The sequence below is a fragment of the Palaemon carinicauda genome, chromosome 45 (assembly GCF_036898095.1).
Source record: "Palaemon carinicauda isolate YSFRI2023 chromosome 45, ASM3689809v2, whole genome shotgun sequence".
Taxonomy (NCBI): Eukaryota; Metazoa; Arthropoda; class Malacostraca; order Decapoda; family Palaemonidae; genus Palaemon; species Palaemon carinicauda.
Window position 1 is genome coordinate 22,504,563 of NC_090769.1, and position 14,972 is coordinate 22,519,534.

Sequence of the window (14,972 nt, forward strand, 5' to 3'; positions counted from 1 at the left end):
TTGATGTCATAATTGATATACTAAAATCTGTTTCCCTTTGCCCCACTTCTGATCGTAGTTAGGTCAATGGAGTGGGTAAGGCATAAGCTTGCATTATAAGTCTCTCTCTCTCAGAACAACAAAAGAATATTTAAAAGTAATATTTCAAACTATATTACAATAATCGTGTATAGATTCTCTCTCTCTCTCTCTCTCTCTCTCTCTCTCTCTCTCTCTCTCTCTCTCTCTCTCTCTGGGCTTATAGAATCCTGCTTTTCCAACTTGGGGGTGTAGCTTAGCTAGTAATAATAATAATTTTATCTGTTTTTTATGTTGTTACTGTTTTTAGAGTACTTATGGTTAATTTTGTCAAATCAATTATTTATTTCCTTTTCTCACTGAGCTATTTTTTCCTTGTTGGAGCCCTTGGGCTTATAGTATCATGCTTTTCCAACTAGGGTTGTAGCTTGGCTAGTAGTAATAATAATAATAATTATATATATATATATATATATATATATATATATATATATATATATATATATATTGCAAACATGATTATGTTCTCTTGTTCTCAAGGCAATGAAATTCTGAAAAAGGTATGTTGAGGTTCATTATCTTACAAATCCTCATAATATTGCAAAGAAAATTAATCCACTCCATTTGTGAGACTTTATTTTGACTAGATATTGAATTTATCAATAAAGTTAATAAACTATCCAGTAACAACAGCCCATAGGCCTAATCTTTTTCGTCTCCTAAGGGTCCTGGCTAGACTCATAGCCTATAGACCAATCCAGCAGTTCTTAATAAAATCGTCTGAAATATAAATAACATTATTCAAACCGGATCTTCGGGAAGTACGGTTATCAGAGATCCGGTTACCAGAGGTCCGGTTACCGTGGTATTGCCGGCAATAGAACGGCCACGAGGATGAACAGTGGTATGGCAATGTTGCTGGTCTTGCAAGGCGCTGAGCTGTTGTTCAGTTCCGGTTCAGGCAGAGTTTCGTCCACCGAGTCCTCAATGATAGTTTCCTCTGAAAAAAAATAAATAGTTTTTATTAGAGTCCTGAAATCAGTTATTATTAATTTCATTATTATCATAGCATTTGTTACTACTAGGCTTATAGGTCAATGTGTAATCCTGGTTAGGAAAAGAGTATGCCACCAGTCCTACTAGGAGGAATGTGTAATCCTGGTTAGGGAAACAGTATGCCACCAGTCCTACTAGGAGGAATGTGTAATCCTAGTTAGCGAAACAGTATGTCACTAGTCCTACTAGGAAGAATGTGTAATCCTGGTTAGGAAAAGAGTATGCCACTAGTTCTACTAGGAGGAATGTGTAATCCTGGTTAGGAAAACAGTATGTCACTAGTCCTACTAGGAGGAATGTGTAATCCTGGTTAGGAAAAGAGTATGCCACTAGTCCTACTAGGAGGAATGTGTAATCCTGGTTAGGAAAACAATATGCCACTAGTCTTACTAGGAGGAATCCAATAAAGCAATAGGCCTACAGTTGAAATAGATAATCCTACTTGAATTCCAATAAATTCAGTTAAAATAAATTATCTTAGAAGCAAGAAATCAACTATAAATGAGTTAATGAAAAACTAGGGTTAATGGAAAGTACTCCTAAAACTGTTCACTGAATTGTCGAAGTGTTTAACCTGGAGCCATACTTGATATAGATAAATTATTATTATTATTATTATTATTATTATTATTATTATTATTATTATTATTATTATTACCGTATAAGATTATTATTATTATCATTATGGTTATTCTTGTTATATAAGATATATTGGTATCCAAACGGAGACTTGCTCAAAGGAAAGATTGACAGCTATACACAGTCACCCAGGGGAATTTAAACTTGTGAGTGTGTGCGTGTGTGTGTGTGTGTCTTAAACACAGATTTTACAAGATCAGAATTAATTTTCTGGATATTTCTATACACAGACGTGATGAAGAGGCTATAAGCATTGACCGCAAATGTAATGATGAATGTGATAATTAATGGTGTATTTGAAAATGAGCTCGCAAACACCCAGGATATCTGAAGAGACGGGAAAAAATGGCGTCAGTGAAAAATAAAGGTGTTTGGAGGAACGTGAATTTGGTGAGATTTTTAAGATTTTTGCTTTTTTTTATATAGTAGGATTTTCTTCAAGGTTAAACCATCTCATCGAAGGTATTATTTGCTAGTATTATTGCTTGGTTTCTTGATCAATAGATTTTTAATTATTTTTTTTATTTATTTTGTATATTGGCAATATACTTTCTGCAATGGATTTGTTGCTATAAATGTTAAATGAATTCAAACGGAAAATCTGCAATTATGATAAAATGATAATAATTAATGGTACAAGTGTTATATATGTTGAATAACCTTGACCAAGGAACCTTGACCAATCGGTGTTATTAAGGCTGTTGAATATAACCTTGTCCAAGCGGTGTTATTAAGGTTGTTGAATAACCTTGACCAAGTGGTGTTATTAAGGGTTGTTGAATAACCTTGACCAAGTGGTGTTTTCAAGGTTGTTGCATAACCTTGACCAATCGGTGTTATCAAGGTTGTTGAATAACCTTATCCAAGTGGTGTTTTTAAGGTTGCTGAATAACCTTGACCAAGTGGTGTTATTAAGGTTGCTGAATAACCTTGACCAAGTGGTGTTATTAACGTTGTTGAATAACCTTGACCAAGCGGTGTTATTAAGGCTGTTGAATAACCTTAACCAAGCGGTGTTATTAACGTTGTTGAATAACCTTGTCCAAGCGGTGTTATTAAGGTTGTTGAATAACCTTAACCAACCGGTGTTATTAAGGTTGTTGAATAACCTTGACCAAACGGTGTTATTAACGTTGTTGAATAACCTTGACCAATTGGTGTTTTAAAGGTTGTTGAATAACCTTGACCAATTGGTGTTATTAAGGTTGTTGAATAACCTTGACCAAGCGGTGTTTTTAAGGTTGTTGAATAACCTTGACCAAGCGGTATTTTTAAGGTTGTTGAATAACCTTGACCAAGTGGTATTTTTTAGGTTGTTGAATAACCTTGACCAAGTGGTGTTATTAAGGGTTGTTGAATAACCTTGACCAATCGGTGTTATTAAGGTTGTTGAATAACCTTGACCCAGCGGTGTTATTAAGGTTATTGAATAACCTTGACCAAGCGGTGTTACTAAAGGTGTTGAATAACCTTGACTAAATGGTGTTATTAAGGTTATTGAATAACCTTGACCAATTGGTGTTATTAAGGTTGTTGAATAACCTTAACCTAGGACAAGAGACAGAAGGAAGAGATAAAATCACTAGTATTTATAAAGGCCTTGGCACAACACGTTCTCCCCAAAGCAGCGAGTATAACCTTGAAGTTGTGCGTGCTGGCAGCACTCTAGGCTGAAAGAGGTTTAATATAACCTTGAAATCGCTTCTTCGAAAGGTACAGTTGGCTTCATTTAATTCCGGTACACTGACATCCTTGCTTCCTATGTAATGTACCAGAATTAATGAAGACAACTGTATCACGAATTGGTTTTCTAATTGTTCATTACTTCTTATATCGTTTATTTCCTTGTTTCCTTTCCTCGCTGGGCTATTTTTTCCCTGTTGGAGCCATTGGGCTTATAGCATCTTGCTTTTCCAACTAGGGTTGTAGCTTAGCCAGTAATAATAATAATAATAATGATAATAATAATAATAATAATAATAGGATGAAAACTACAGCAAAATTGCGTTGCAGTTGAGAGAGAGAGAGAGAGAGAGAGAGAGAGAGAGAGAGATATGATTTGTTTGTATAAGAAAACTGTCTCCCTTTTATTACTAATAATATCAATAAAAACAAGAACTATTATATTTCGAAATATGTGAAAGTGAAATATGATTAAACGAGTGGACTTCTACCGTTAAAAAAAGAAGCTATTTTTAAAAGAGTTAATTCTGTCATTGCGAAGTTAAATTTCTACGCTTATTGGAATGCATAGAAAGCTAGAAGTTTTATTCCAGCTGTGACCAAGTTGTGGAACGATCTTCCCAATCGGGTAGTTGAATCAGTAGATCTTCAAAAGTTCAAACTTGTAGGAAATGTTTTTATGTTGAACAGGCTGACATAAGTCTTTTTATAGTTTATAAATTAAATATTAGTTTTAATGCTGTTAATGTTTTTTAAATATTTTATTTTTATTGTTCATTACTTCTTATATCGTTTATTTATTTCCTTATTTCTACTTCTTATATCGTATATTTATTTCCTTTCCTCACTGAGCTATTTTTCCCTGTTGAAGCCATTGGGCTAATAGCATCTTGCTTTTCCAAACTAGGGTTGTAGCTTAGCTGGCAATAATAATAGTAATACACACTGATGTGCATTATCGAACTAGGGTTGTAGCTTAGCGAGTAATAATAATAATAATAATAATAATAGCCTACACATTGCTGTGCATTATCGAACTAGGGTTGTAGCTTGGCGAGTCATAATAATGATAATAGTAATACACATTGCTGTGCATTATCGAACTAGGGATGTAGCTTAGCGAGTCATAATAATAATAATAGTAATACACATTGCTGTGCATTATCGAACTAGGGATGTAGCTTAGCGAGTCATAATAATGATAATAGTAATACACACTGATGTGCATTATCGAACTAGGGTTGTAGCTTGGCGAGTAATAATAATGATAATAGTAATACACACTGATGTGCATTATCGAACTAGGGTTGTAGCTTGGCGAGTCATAATAATGATAATAGTAATACACACTGATGTGCATTATCGAACTAGGGTTGTAGCTTGGCGAGTCATAATAATGATAATAGTAATACACACTGATGTGCATTATCGAACTAGGGTTGTAGCTTGGCGAGTCATAATAATAGTAATACACACTGATGTGCATTATCGAACTAGGGTTGTAGCTTAGCGAGTCATAATAACAATAATAGCCTAGGCCTACACATTGCTGTGCATATGTTTAAGCCCATATCTTACCATCCTGTCCCGGGAAATTGATAGGAATGTCTGCCATGGTTGTCACCTGCGAATAAATATTGTATTTTAAAAGTTATAAAGGTAATAATCATAATAAGTGCAAAAAATAGAATTAATAAATATAAAAAAACAAAGAAAGCAATTCCTGGTCCCTATAACAGCTCACTCCGCAAAGTAAGTTAAGCTTTTTTTTTACCTGTACCATAACATTATTACAGTGCAAAGCTTCTAAGCTTATACTTATTAATGTAATTAAGCTTTTTTTACCTGTACCATAACAATATTATCAATAAAATTCTTAATCTTTACTTTTATACCAATCTACTTTGAAATCAGTTGGGATAACACCTTGCTATCATCAGTTTTGGTAACCTATTGTGGTTAGTTTGGACTTAATAAACTCTTGTTTCAGTGCAAAGCTTCTAAACTTATACTTATTAATGTAATTAAGCGTTTTTTACATGCACCATAACAATATTATTAATAAAATTCTTAATCTTAACTTTTATAACAATCTACGTTGAAATCAGTTGAGTTAACACCACACCATATATCATCAGTTTTGTTAACCCATTTTGGTTAGTTTGGGCTTTTTAAGAGCTTCTTTTAGTGCAAAGCTTTTAAGCTTATACTTAATAATGTAATTCAAGTTCTTTTTTTTACATGTACCATAACAATATTATTAATAAAATTCTTAATCTTTACTTTTATCCCAATCTACCTTGAACTCAGTTCAGTTAACACCATATATCATCAGTTTTGGTAACCTATTGTGGTCAGTTTGAACTTTTTAAGAGCTTCTTTTAGTGCAAAGCTTCTAAGCTTATACTTAATAATGTAATTTAAGTTTTTTTACATGCACCATAACAACATTATTAATAAAATTCTTAATCTTTACTTTTATCCCAATCTACCTTGAAATCAGTTGAGATAACACCTTGCTATCATCAGTTTTGACAGCCTATTGTGGTCAGTTTGGACTTTTTAAGAGCTTCTTTCATATGCATTGCCTTATTTATACATCCAAATCACTTCGTTATCAACAATGCAATATCTCACAAACTGTGACTTCCAAAATACTCACCACCATCACTTTTCTCTCTTCTTCTTCTTCTTCTTCTGGTTCTACTTCAGTTACGACAGCCTCCTCCACTCGTACCTTTTCCTCTTCTTCCTCTGTTTCTTCTGCTTCCATCTCTACTTCGTTCACAGTCTCGTAGTCGACTGCAGATGGAGGTTGAAAGGAATAGGGTGGAGCGTTCTCGTCCATCACTCCCAAACTGATCAACAAGTTTCGATTTTTCTCGAATATGGTGTCTAATTTTTTCATGTAGGGGCAGGGCTGTAATGTAACGAAGTTTCAGATACACAGGTTTTAATAGTTTTGATTTGAATGGGATATTTCATACATGAATAGGGCATATCTATAATTGATTTGTTTTTATATCAACAATGACGAGACAGGGTAAGAAATGAAACTATAGGAGAGATTACTCAAGTGTATTGGATGAGATCATGGTGAGGGGTTGGATGGAGATGGTTTGGTCATGCTCTTCGTACTCCCCAAGAGAGATTAGTTCACCAAACATTTAACTGGGTTCCACAAGGCGCTAGAAGATTTGGAAGCCCCAGGCCTACATGGCTGAGAGGGGCATGAAGCGTGAACTAGATGATGATTAGAGAAATAATGATTTAAAAGCTCAAGATAGAGACCACTGGTGAAATCTAACCGATGTCCTTTGCGTAATATGTACCATATGTGGATGAGATCATGGTGAGGGATTAGATGGAGATGGTTTGGGCATGCTCTTCGCAATCCCCTAGAGAGATTAGCTCAACAAACGTTTAACTGGGATCTACAAGGCACTAGAAGATTTGGAAGATCCAGGCCTGCATATGACTGAGAGGACTATGAAGCGTGAAGTAGATGATGAATAGAGAATTAATGATTTAAATGCCCTAGATAGAGACGACTGGCAAAATCTAACCGAGGCCCTTTGCGTAATACTTGGATGAGATCGTGGTGAGTAGTTAGATGGAATAGTTTGGGCATACTCTTCGCAATCCCCAAGAGAGATTAGTTCACCAAACTTTTAACTGGGTTCCACAAGCCACTAGAAGAGTTTGAAGACTTAGGCCTACAAGGCTGAGTATTATGAAGCGTGAAGTAGATGATGAAAGGAGAAGTAGTGATTTAAAAGCTCAAGATAGAGACGACTAGCGAAATCTAACCGATGTCCTATGTGCCATATGTGGATGAGATCATGGCGAGGGGTTAGATGGAGTTGGGTTGAGCTTGTTCTTCGCACTCCCCAAGAGATTAGTTCACTCAACGTTTAACTGAGTTCCACCAAGTACTAGAAGAGTTGGAAGACCCAGGCCTACATAGCTGAGTATTATGAAGCGTGAAGTAGGAGATGATGAATAGAGAAATAATGATTTAAAATCTCAAGATAGAGACGACTGGCAAAATCTAACCGATGTCCTTTGCATAATATGTGCCATATGTGGATAAGATCATGGCGAGGGGTTAGATGGAGTTGGGTTGAGCTTGTTCTTCACACTTCCAAAAAGATTAGTTCACCAAACTTTTAACTGGGTTCCACAAGCCACTAGAAGAGTTGGAAGACCCAGGCCTACATAGCTGAGTATTATGAAGCGTGAAGTAGGAGATGATGAATGGAGAAGTAGTGATTAAAAAGCTCAAGATAGAGACGACTTGCAAAATCTAACCGAGGCCCTTTGCGTAATATGTGCCATACGTGGATAAGATCATGGTGAGGGGTTGGATGGAGATGGTTTGGTCATGCTATTCGTACTCCCCAAGAGAGATTAGTTCACCTAACGTTTAACTGAGTTCCACCAAGTACTAGAAGAGTTGGAAGACCCAGGCTTACAAGTCTGAGAGGACCTACATGGCTGAGTATTATGAAGCGTGAACTAGATGATGAATAGAGAAGTATTGATTCAAAAGCTCAAGATTGAGACGACCGGCGAAATCTAACCGAGGCCCTTTGCATATGTACCATATGTGGATGAGATCATGGCGAGGGCTTAGATGGAGATGGTTTGGCCATGTTCTTCGCAATCCCCAAGAGAGATTAGTTCACCAAACTTTTAACTGGGATCTACAAGGCCCTAGAAGAGTTGGAAGATCCAGGCCTACATGGCTGAGTATTATGAAGCGTGAAGTAGGAGATGATGAATAGAGAAGTAGTGATTGAAAAGCTCAAGATTGAGACGACCGGCGAAATCTAACCTAGGCTCTGTAGATGATGAATGGAGAAGTAGTGATTGAAAAGCTCAAGATTGAGACGACCGGCGAAATCTAACCGAGGCTCTGTAGATGATGAATGGATAAGTAGTGATTGAAAAGCTCAAGATAGAGATGACCGGCGAAATCTAACCGAGGCTCTGTAGATGATGAATGGAGAAGTAGTGATTGAAAAGCTCAAGATTGAGACGACCGGCGAAATCTAACCGAGGCTCTGTAGATGATGAATGGAGAAGTAGTGATTTAAAAGCTCACGGTTGAGACGACCGGCGAAATCTAACCGAGGCTCTGTAGATGATGAATGGAGAAGTAGTGATTGAAAAGCTCAAGATTGAGACGACCGGCGAAATCTAACCGAGGCTCTGTAGATGATGAATGGATAAGTAGTGATTGAAAAGCTCAAGATAGAGATGACCGGCGAAATCTAACCGAGGCTCTGTAGATGATGAATGGAGAAGTAGTGATTGAAAAGCTCACGGTTGAGACGACCGGCGAAATCTAACCGAGGCTCTGTAGATGATGAATGGAGAAGTAGTGATTGAAAAGCTCACGGTTGAGACGACCGGCGAAATCTAACCGAGGCTCTGTAGATGATGAATGGATAAGTAGTGATTGAAAAGCTCAAGATAGAGATGACCGGCGAAATCTAACCTAGGCTCTGTAGATGATGAATGGAGAAGTAGTGATTGAAAAGCTCAAGATTGAGACGACCGGCGAAATCTAACCGAGGCTCTGTAGATGATGAATGGATAAGTAGTGATTGAAAAGCTCAAGATAGAGATGACCGGCGAAATCTAACCGAGGCTCTGTAGATGATGAATGGAGAAGTAGTGATTGAAAAGCTCAAGATTGAGACGACCGGCGAAATCTAACCGAGGCTCTGTAGATGATGAATGGAGAAGTAGTGATTTAAAAGCTCACGGTTGAGACGACCGGCGAAATCTAACCGAGGCTCTGTAGATGATGAATGGAGAAGTAGTGATTGAAAAGCTCAAGATTGAGACGACCGGCGAAATCTAACCGAGGCTCTGTAGATGATGAATGGATAAGTAGTGATTGAAAAGCTCAAGATAGAGACGACCGGCGAAATCTAACCTAGGCTCTGTAGATGATGAATGGAGAAGTAGTGATTGAAAAGCTCAAGATTGAGACGACCGGCGAAATCTAACCGAGGCTCTGTAGATGATGAATGGAGAAGTAGTGATTTAAAATCTCAAGATAGAGACGACCGGCGAAATCTAACCGAGGCTCTGTAGATGATGAATGGAGAAGTAGTGATTTAAAATCTCAAGATAGAGACGAGCGGCGAAATCTAACCGAGGCTCTGTAGATGATGAATGGAGAAGTAGTGATTTAAAATCTCAAGATAGAGACGACCGGCGAAATCTAACCGAGGCTCTGTAGATGATGAATGGAGAAGTAGTGATTGAAAATCTCAAGATTGAGACGACCGGCGAAATCTAACCGAGGCTCTGTAGATGATGAATGGAGAAGTAGTGATTGAAAAGCTCAAGATTGAGACGACCGGCGAAATCTAACCGAGGCTCTGTAGATGATGAATGGAGAAGTAGTGATTTAAAATCTCAAGATAGAGACGACTGGCGAAATCTAACCGAGTCTCTTTACATAAGTAGACATAGGAGATTAGGCTGATGATATCAACGTGAGTTTGATATCCACGTCCTAAATTTTTCCCTCGAACTCACCTCTCCCTGTACAACGTCGACGAGTTTGCTCGTGTTTGCGCCAAATTCCGTCAGGGCTTGGTGACAATGCGCCACGGAATCCTGCGAGATGTGGGGAGTCCTTCCAAGCACCCAGAAGAACTCGGCCTTGAAGCCAAAATACTCGAGGCATGAGTGAATGCACGAGTATGTGACGTAATCTGTAGACACAATCTGCCGATATATATTTTATATGTTACTTATCTGATTAGTTTATTATTTCTGTTTTTCATATTCTATCTGTTATTATTTCTATTTTTATATTCTATCTGTTATTATTTCTATTTTTATATTCTATCTGTTATTATTTCTATTTTTATATTCTATCTGTTATTATTTCTATTTTTATATTCTATCTGTTATTATTTCTATTTTTATAGTCTATCTGTTATTATTTCTATTTTTATATCCTATCTGTTATTATTTCTATTTTTATATTCTATCTGTTATTATTTCTATTTTTATATTCTATCTGTTATTATTTCTATTTTTATATTCTATCTGTTATTATTTCTATTTTTATATTCTATCTGTTATTATTTCTATTTTTATATTCTATCTGTTATTGTTTCTATTTTTATATTCTATCTGTTATTATTTCTATTTTTATATTCTATCTGTTATTATTTCTATTTTTATATTCTATCTGTTATTATTTCTATTTTTATATTCTATCTGTTATTATTTCTATTTTTATATTCTATCTGTTATTATTTCTATTTTTATATTCTATCTGTTATTATTTCTATTTTCATATTCTATCTGTTATTGTTTCTTTTACAGTTTGTTTTTACTTAATATTTCTGGGCTACTTTTCTTGTTCGGGACCCCTGGGCTTGTAGCCTTTTCCAACTAGGATATAATAATAATAATAATAATAATAATAATAATAATAATAATAATAATAATAATAATAATAATAATAATAATAATAATAATAATGACCTGCAGACATATAGGCATTTTGCTTTTCCAATTATTATTATTATTATTATTATTATTATTATTATTATTATTATTATTATTATTATTATTATTATTACTTGCTAAGCTACAACCCTAGTTGGAAAAGCACGATGCTATAAGCACAAGGGCTCCAACAGGGAAAATATCTCAGTTAGGAAAGGAAACATAACATGTTTCAAGAACAGTAACAATAATTAGGGTTGTAGCTTAGCTAATAATAATAATAATAATAATAACATAAAGTCATTCTGCTTTTCCAATTAGGGTTGTAGCTTAGCTATTATTAATGATAATAATTATAGAGACATCACTAAAAATCCTTCTTTTAAGTTTATTGACGTACCTCATAGGGCGATTCAGGAACTCCAGCTGCTATGACTGTCATGTAAGCCGGATGTGGAGGCTCACGAAGTTCAAATTCTTCCATTATTTCAGAAACCTGTTTGATCTTCTTACCTTCTTCACTTAGGCCTCTTCCAACGGATAATATTCGATCGTCTGTTGGAAGAATATATGTTAATTTTACATTAATGAAAGGAGATGAGTCTTAATGTATTTAAAGACTTCCCAATGTAGAAGGGTAGAAGAGACTCTTAGCTATTGAAAGCTATGTTCTCTAGTCTTGGGTAGTGCCATAGCCTCTGTACCATGGTCTTCCACTGTCTTGGGGTAGAGTTCTTTTGCTTGAGGGTACACTTGGGCACTCTATTCTATCTTATTTCTCTTCCTCTTGTTTTGTTAAAGTTTTTATAGTTTATATAAGACATTTATTTTAATATTACTCTTCTTAAAATATTTTATTTTCTTTTTTCCCTTTCCTCACTGAGCTATTTTCCCTATTGGAAGCCCCTGGGCTGATAGCATCCTGCTTTTCTAACTAGGGTTGTAGCTTAGCAAGTAATAATAATAATAATAATAATAATAATAATAATAATAATAATAATAATGACAGGGAAATGTATAGGTTTAGACCGATTGAATGTTAGCCTCTTCCAACGGATAATATTCGATCGTCTGTTGGGAGAATATATGTTAATTTTACATTAATGAAAGGAAATGAGTCTGAATGTATTCAAACATTTCCCAAGATGACAGGGAAATGTATAGGTTTAGACTGATTGAATGTAATCAAGCCTTTGTGCGTGGTAGGAGATGGCGGTGTCCGAGAAAGTAGGTTTCTTTGTCTACATCTTTTCTCACTTCTATGTGGGGTCGATGTTTCTGGTCAGCTTTCTCCATCTACCTCTGTCTCACACCTCATCACCCGTTAATCCCTTTGATCGAAGGTCATCCTTGATACAGTCCACCCTCCACCCATCTTCGCTTTGGTCTCCTTCTCCTTCTCGTTCCCTGTACCTCCATTTCCATCGCCCTCCTCCCAGTATACTGTTCATCTCTTCTCATGACATGACCGTACCACCTCAGTCTACTTTCTTGGATCTTATCTGATAGTTTTCTAACTCCTGTGGTACCCCTAATTACCTAATTCCGTATCTTATCTCTTCTTGTCGCCCCACACATCCATCTCAACATTCTCATCTCTGCCACATCCATCTTCTTCTCTTCTGTCTTTTTTTTTGCCCACGTCTCCGCTCCATACATCATTGCCGGTCTCACAACTGTCCTGTGTACTTTACCTTTCAACTTAACCCATATTCTCCTGTCGCATAGTACTCCACGCACTTTTTTTCCAATTCTTCCATCCTGCTTGTATTCTATGGTTTATTTTCCAATATTTTAGACTTTTTTAGTGCGAAGGTTGGTTCAAACTTTCTTTTTCTCTTTTCGTAAATATTATTCTAATGAATGCTATTATTGATTTAGGATATGTGAAATTTTCAAATGTTTTAGACCTAAGTTACCCAAATAGGAAATATAAATATCGTGGCTACTATACCAGTCAGACAATTCACACTTTCTGATTAGTTGAAAAACTTCACACTAAGTGTAGATGAACTAGTGTTAAAATAGGAAACTGTGACAATTGAAAATTAACGATTTCTTTACTATATAATAAAATGGTGTCATTATACTTACCATGCCATGTGTAATTCATCGTATTGCAACTCTTTGAGTTCTCATATTCATTCGGAACACTCTGGATGGTGAACCACACTCCTTGGTACTGAAAAATAGAAGAAGAAATTAATTACAAGCACAAGGAAATAATTTCAATGCATGGGAATGCAAAAAACATATTTGATTATAATAAACAATTAATATTAACCTCTAAAAGTTATAACATGTTGATTATTTTCGTTATTGGTTTATTAAACCCTTAGGGAAAGTAGACATTCCACGTTTTATATTGATAACAAAACCTTGTTATTTCCGGGTCTTGAATCCTAAAATAGCCGGAGTCTTCGGGTCTTTGGTGAAATGGCTCCAAAATAGCCGGAGTCTTTGGTGAAATGGCTTCAAAATAGCCGGAGTCTTTGGAGAAATGGATTCAAAATAGCCGGAGCCTTTGGAGAAATGGATTCAAAATAGCCGGAGTCTTTGGTGAAATGGCTTCAAAATAGCCGGAGTCTTTGGTGAAGTGGCTTCAAAATAGCCGGAGTCTTTGGTGAAATGGATTCAAAATAGCCGGAGTTTTTGGTGAAGTGGCTTCAAAATAGCCGGAGTCTATGGTGAAATGGATTTAAAATAGCCGGAGTCTTTGGTGAAATGGATTCAAAATAGCCGGAGTCTTTGGTGAAATGGATTCAAAATAGCCGGAGTCTATGGTGAAATGGATTTAAAATAGCCGGAGTCTTTGGTGAAATGGATTCAAAATAGCCGGAGTCTTTGGTGAAATGGATTCAAAATAGCCGGAGTCTTTGGTGAAATGGATTCAAAATAGCCGGAGTCTTTGGTGAAGTGGCATCAAAATAGCCGGAGTCTTTGATGAAATGGATTAAAAATAGCCGGAGTCTTTGGTGAAATGGATTCAAAATAGCCGGAGTCTTTGGTGAAGTGGCTTCAAAATAGCCGGAGTCTTTGGTGAAATGGCTTCAAAATAGCCGGAGTCTTTGGTGAAATGGATTAAAATTAGCCGGAGTCTTTGGTGAAATGGATTAAAAATAGCCGGAGTCTTTGGTGAAATGGCTTCAAAATAGCCGGAGTCTTTGGTGAAATGGAATCAGAATAGCCGGAGTCTTTGGTGAAATAGATTCAAATTAGCCGGAGTCTTTGGTAAAATGGATTCAAATTAGCCGGAGTCTTTGGTGAAGTGGCTTCAAAATAGCCGGAGTCTTTGGTGAAATGGATTAAAAATAGCCGAAGTCTTTGGTGAAATGGATTCAAAATAGCCGGAGTCTTTGGTGAAATGGATTCAAATTAGCCGGAGTCTTTGGTGAAATGGATTCAATATAGCCGGAGTCTTTGGTGAAATGGATTCAAAATAGCCGAAGTCTTTGGTGAAATGGATTCAAAATAGCCGAAGTCTTTGGTGAAATGGATTCAAAATAGCCGGAGTCTTTGGTGAAGTGGCTTCAAAATAGCCGGAGCTTTTGGTGAAATGGCTTCAAAATAGCCGGAGTCTGGTGAAATGGACTCAAAATCTCGTAGTTATTTTCTCAATTTGTTAGTGAAGGCAACGAGTTAGAAGCCTGAAATGGCAGTGTATTAATAACTGATTAGTTCTGACATAAGCAAGTTCTGTTATAAAATCTCCATTGACAATAATAGAGAGAAAACGAGCTACCAAAAGACATCCAAAGGGCCTAGATGTTTTTGGAAACGGTAATATTTTTGTTTGTTATATAGTTCCAGTTAGGGAAACATTACGTAATAAAAGATACTGTTTTTTTCCTATAGAAAAACTCATGTTTTCTTCGAAAATTATAGTTGTTTTGGGGGGTAATATACTCTTATATATCCGTCGATAATAGGTCTAGGCCTATACATAGTTAGGCTAGTTGCAACTTCAGATTGTGGGCCAAGGTTTATGAATATTGCGTAGTCTGCTTTTGCATTATATCTAGAATCTATATACCTAAAGGTTAAGTGTATGTTTACATTTCTAAACAAATTCTATTACCGTTTTCAATTGC

General features: G+C 36.1%; 1 protein-coding gene across 1 annotated transcript in view; it reads right to left on the reverse strand.

The window, feature by feature from the left end:
* Positions 1 to 643: 643 nt before the first annotated feature.
* Positions 644 to 14,972, reverse strand: part of LOC137634995 (apolipoprotein D-like) — a 20,386-nt gene continuing 6,057 nt past the window's right edge. Inside the window, exons 2-7 of the mRNA XM_068367596.1 lie at positions 12,976 to 13,063; positions 11,282 to 11,436; positions 9,955 to 10,146; positions 6,059 to 6,316; positions 4,975 to 5,020; positions 644 to 1,018 (exon numbers count right to left, since the gene is read on the reverse strand). Coding sequence (XP_068223697.1) covers positions 876 to 1,018; positions 4,975 to 5,020; positions 6,059 to 6,316; positions 9,955 to 10,146; positions 11,282 to 11,436; positions 12,976 to 13,063 — 882 coding nt within the window. The 3' untranslated portion in view covers positions 644 to 875. The remainder of the gene's footprint in view (positions 1,019 to 4,974; positions 5,021 to 6,058; positions 6,317 to 9,954; positions 10,147 to 11,281; positions 11,437 to 12,975; positions 13,064 to 14,972) is intronic.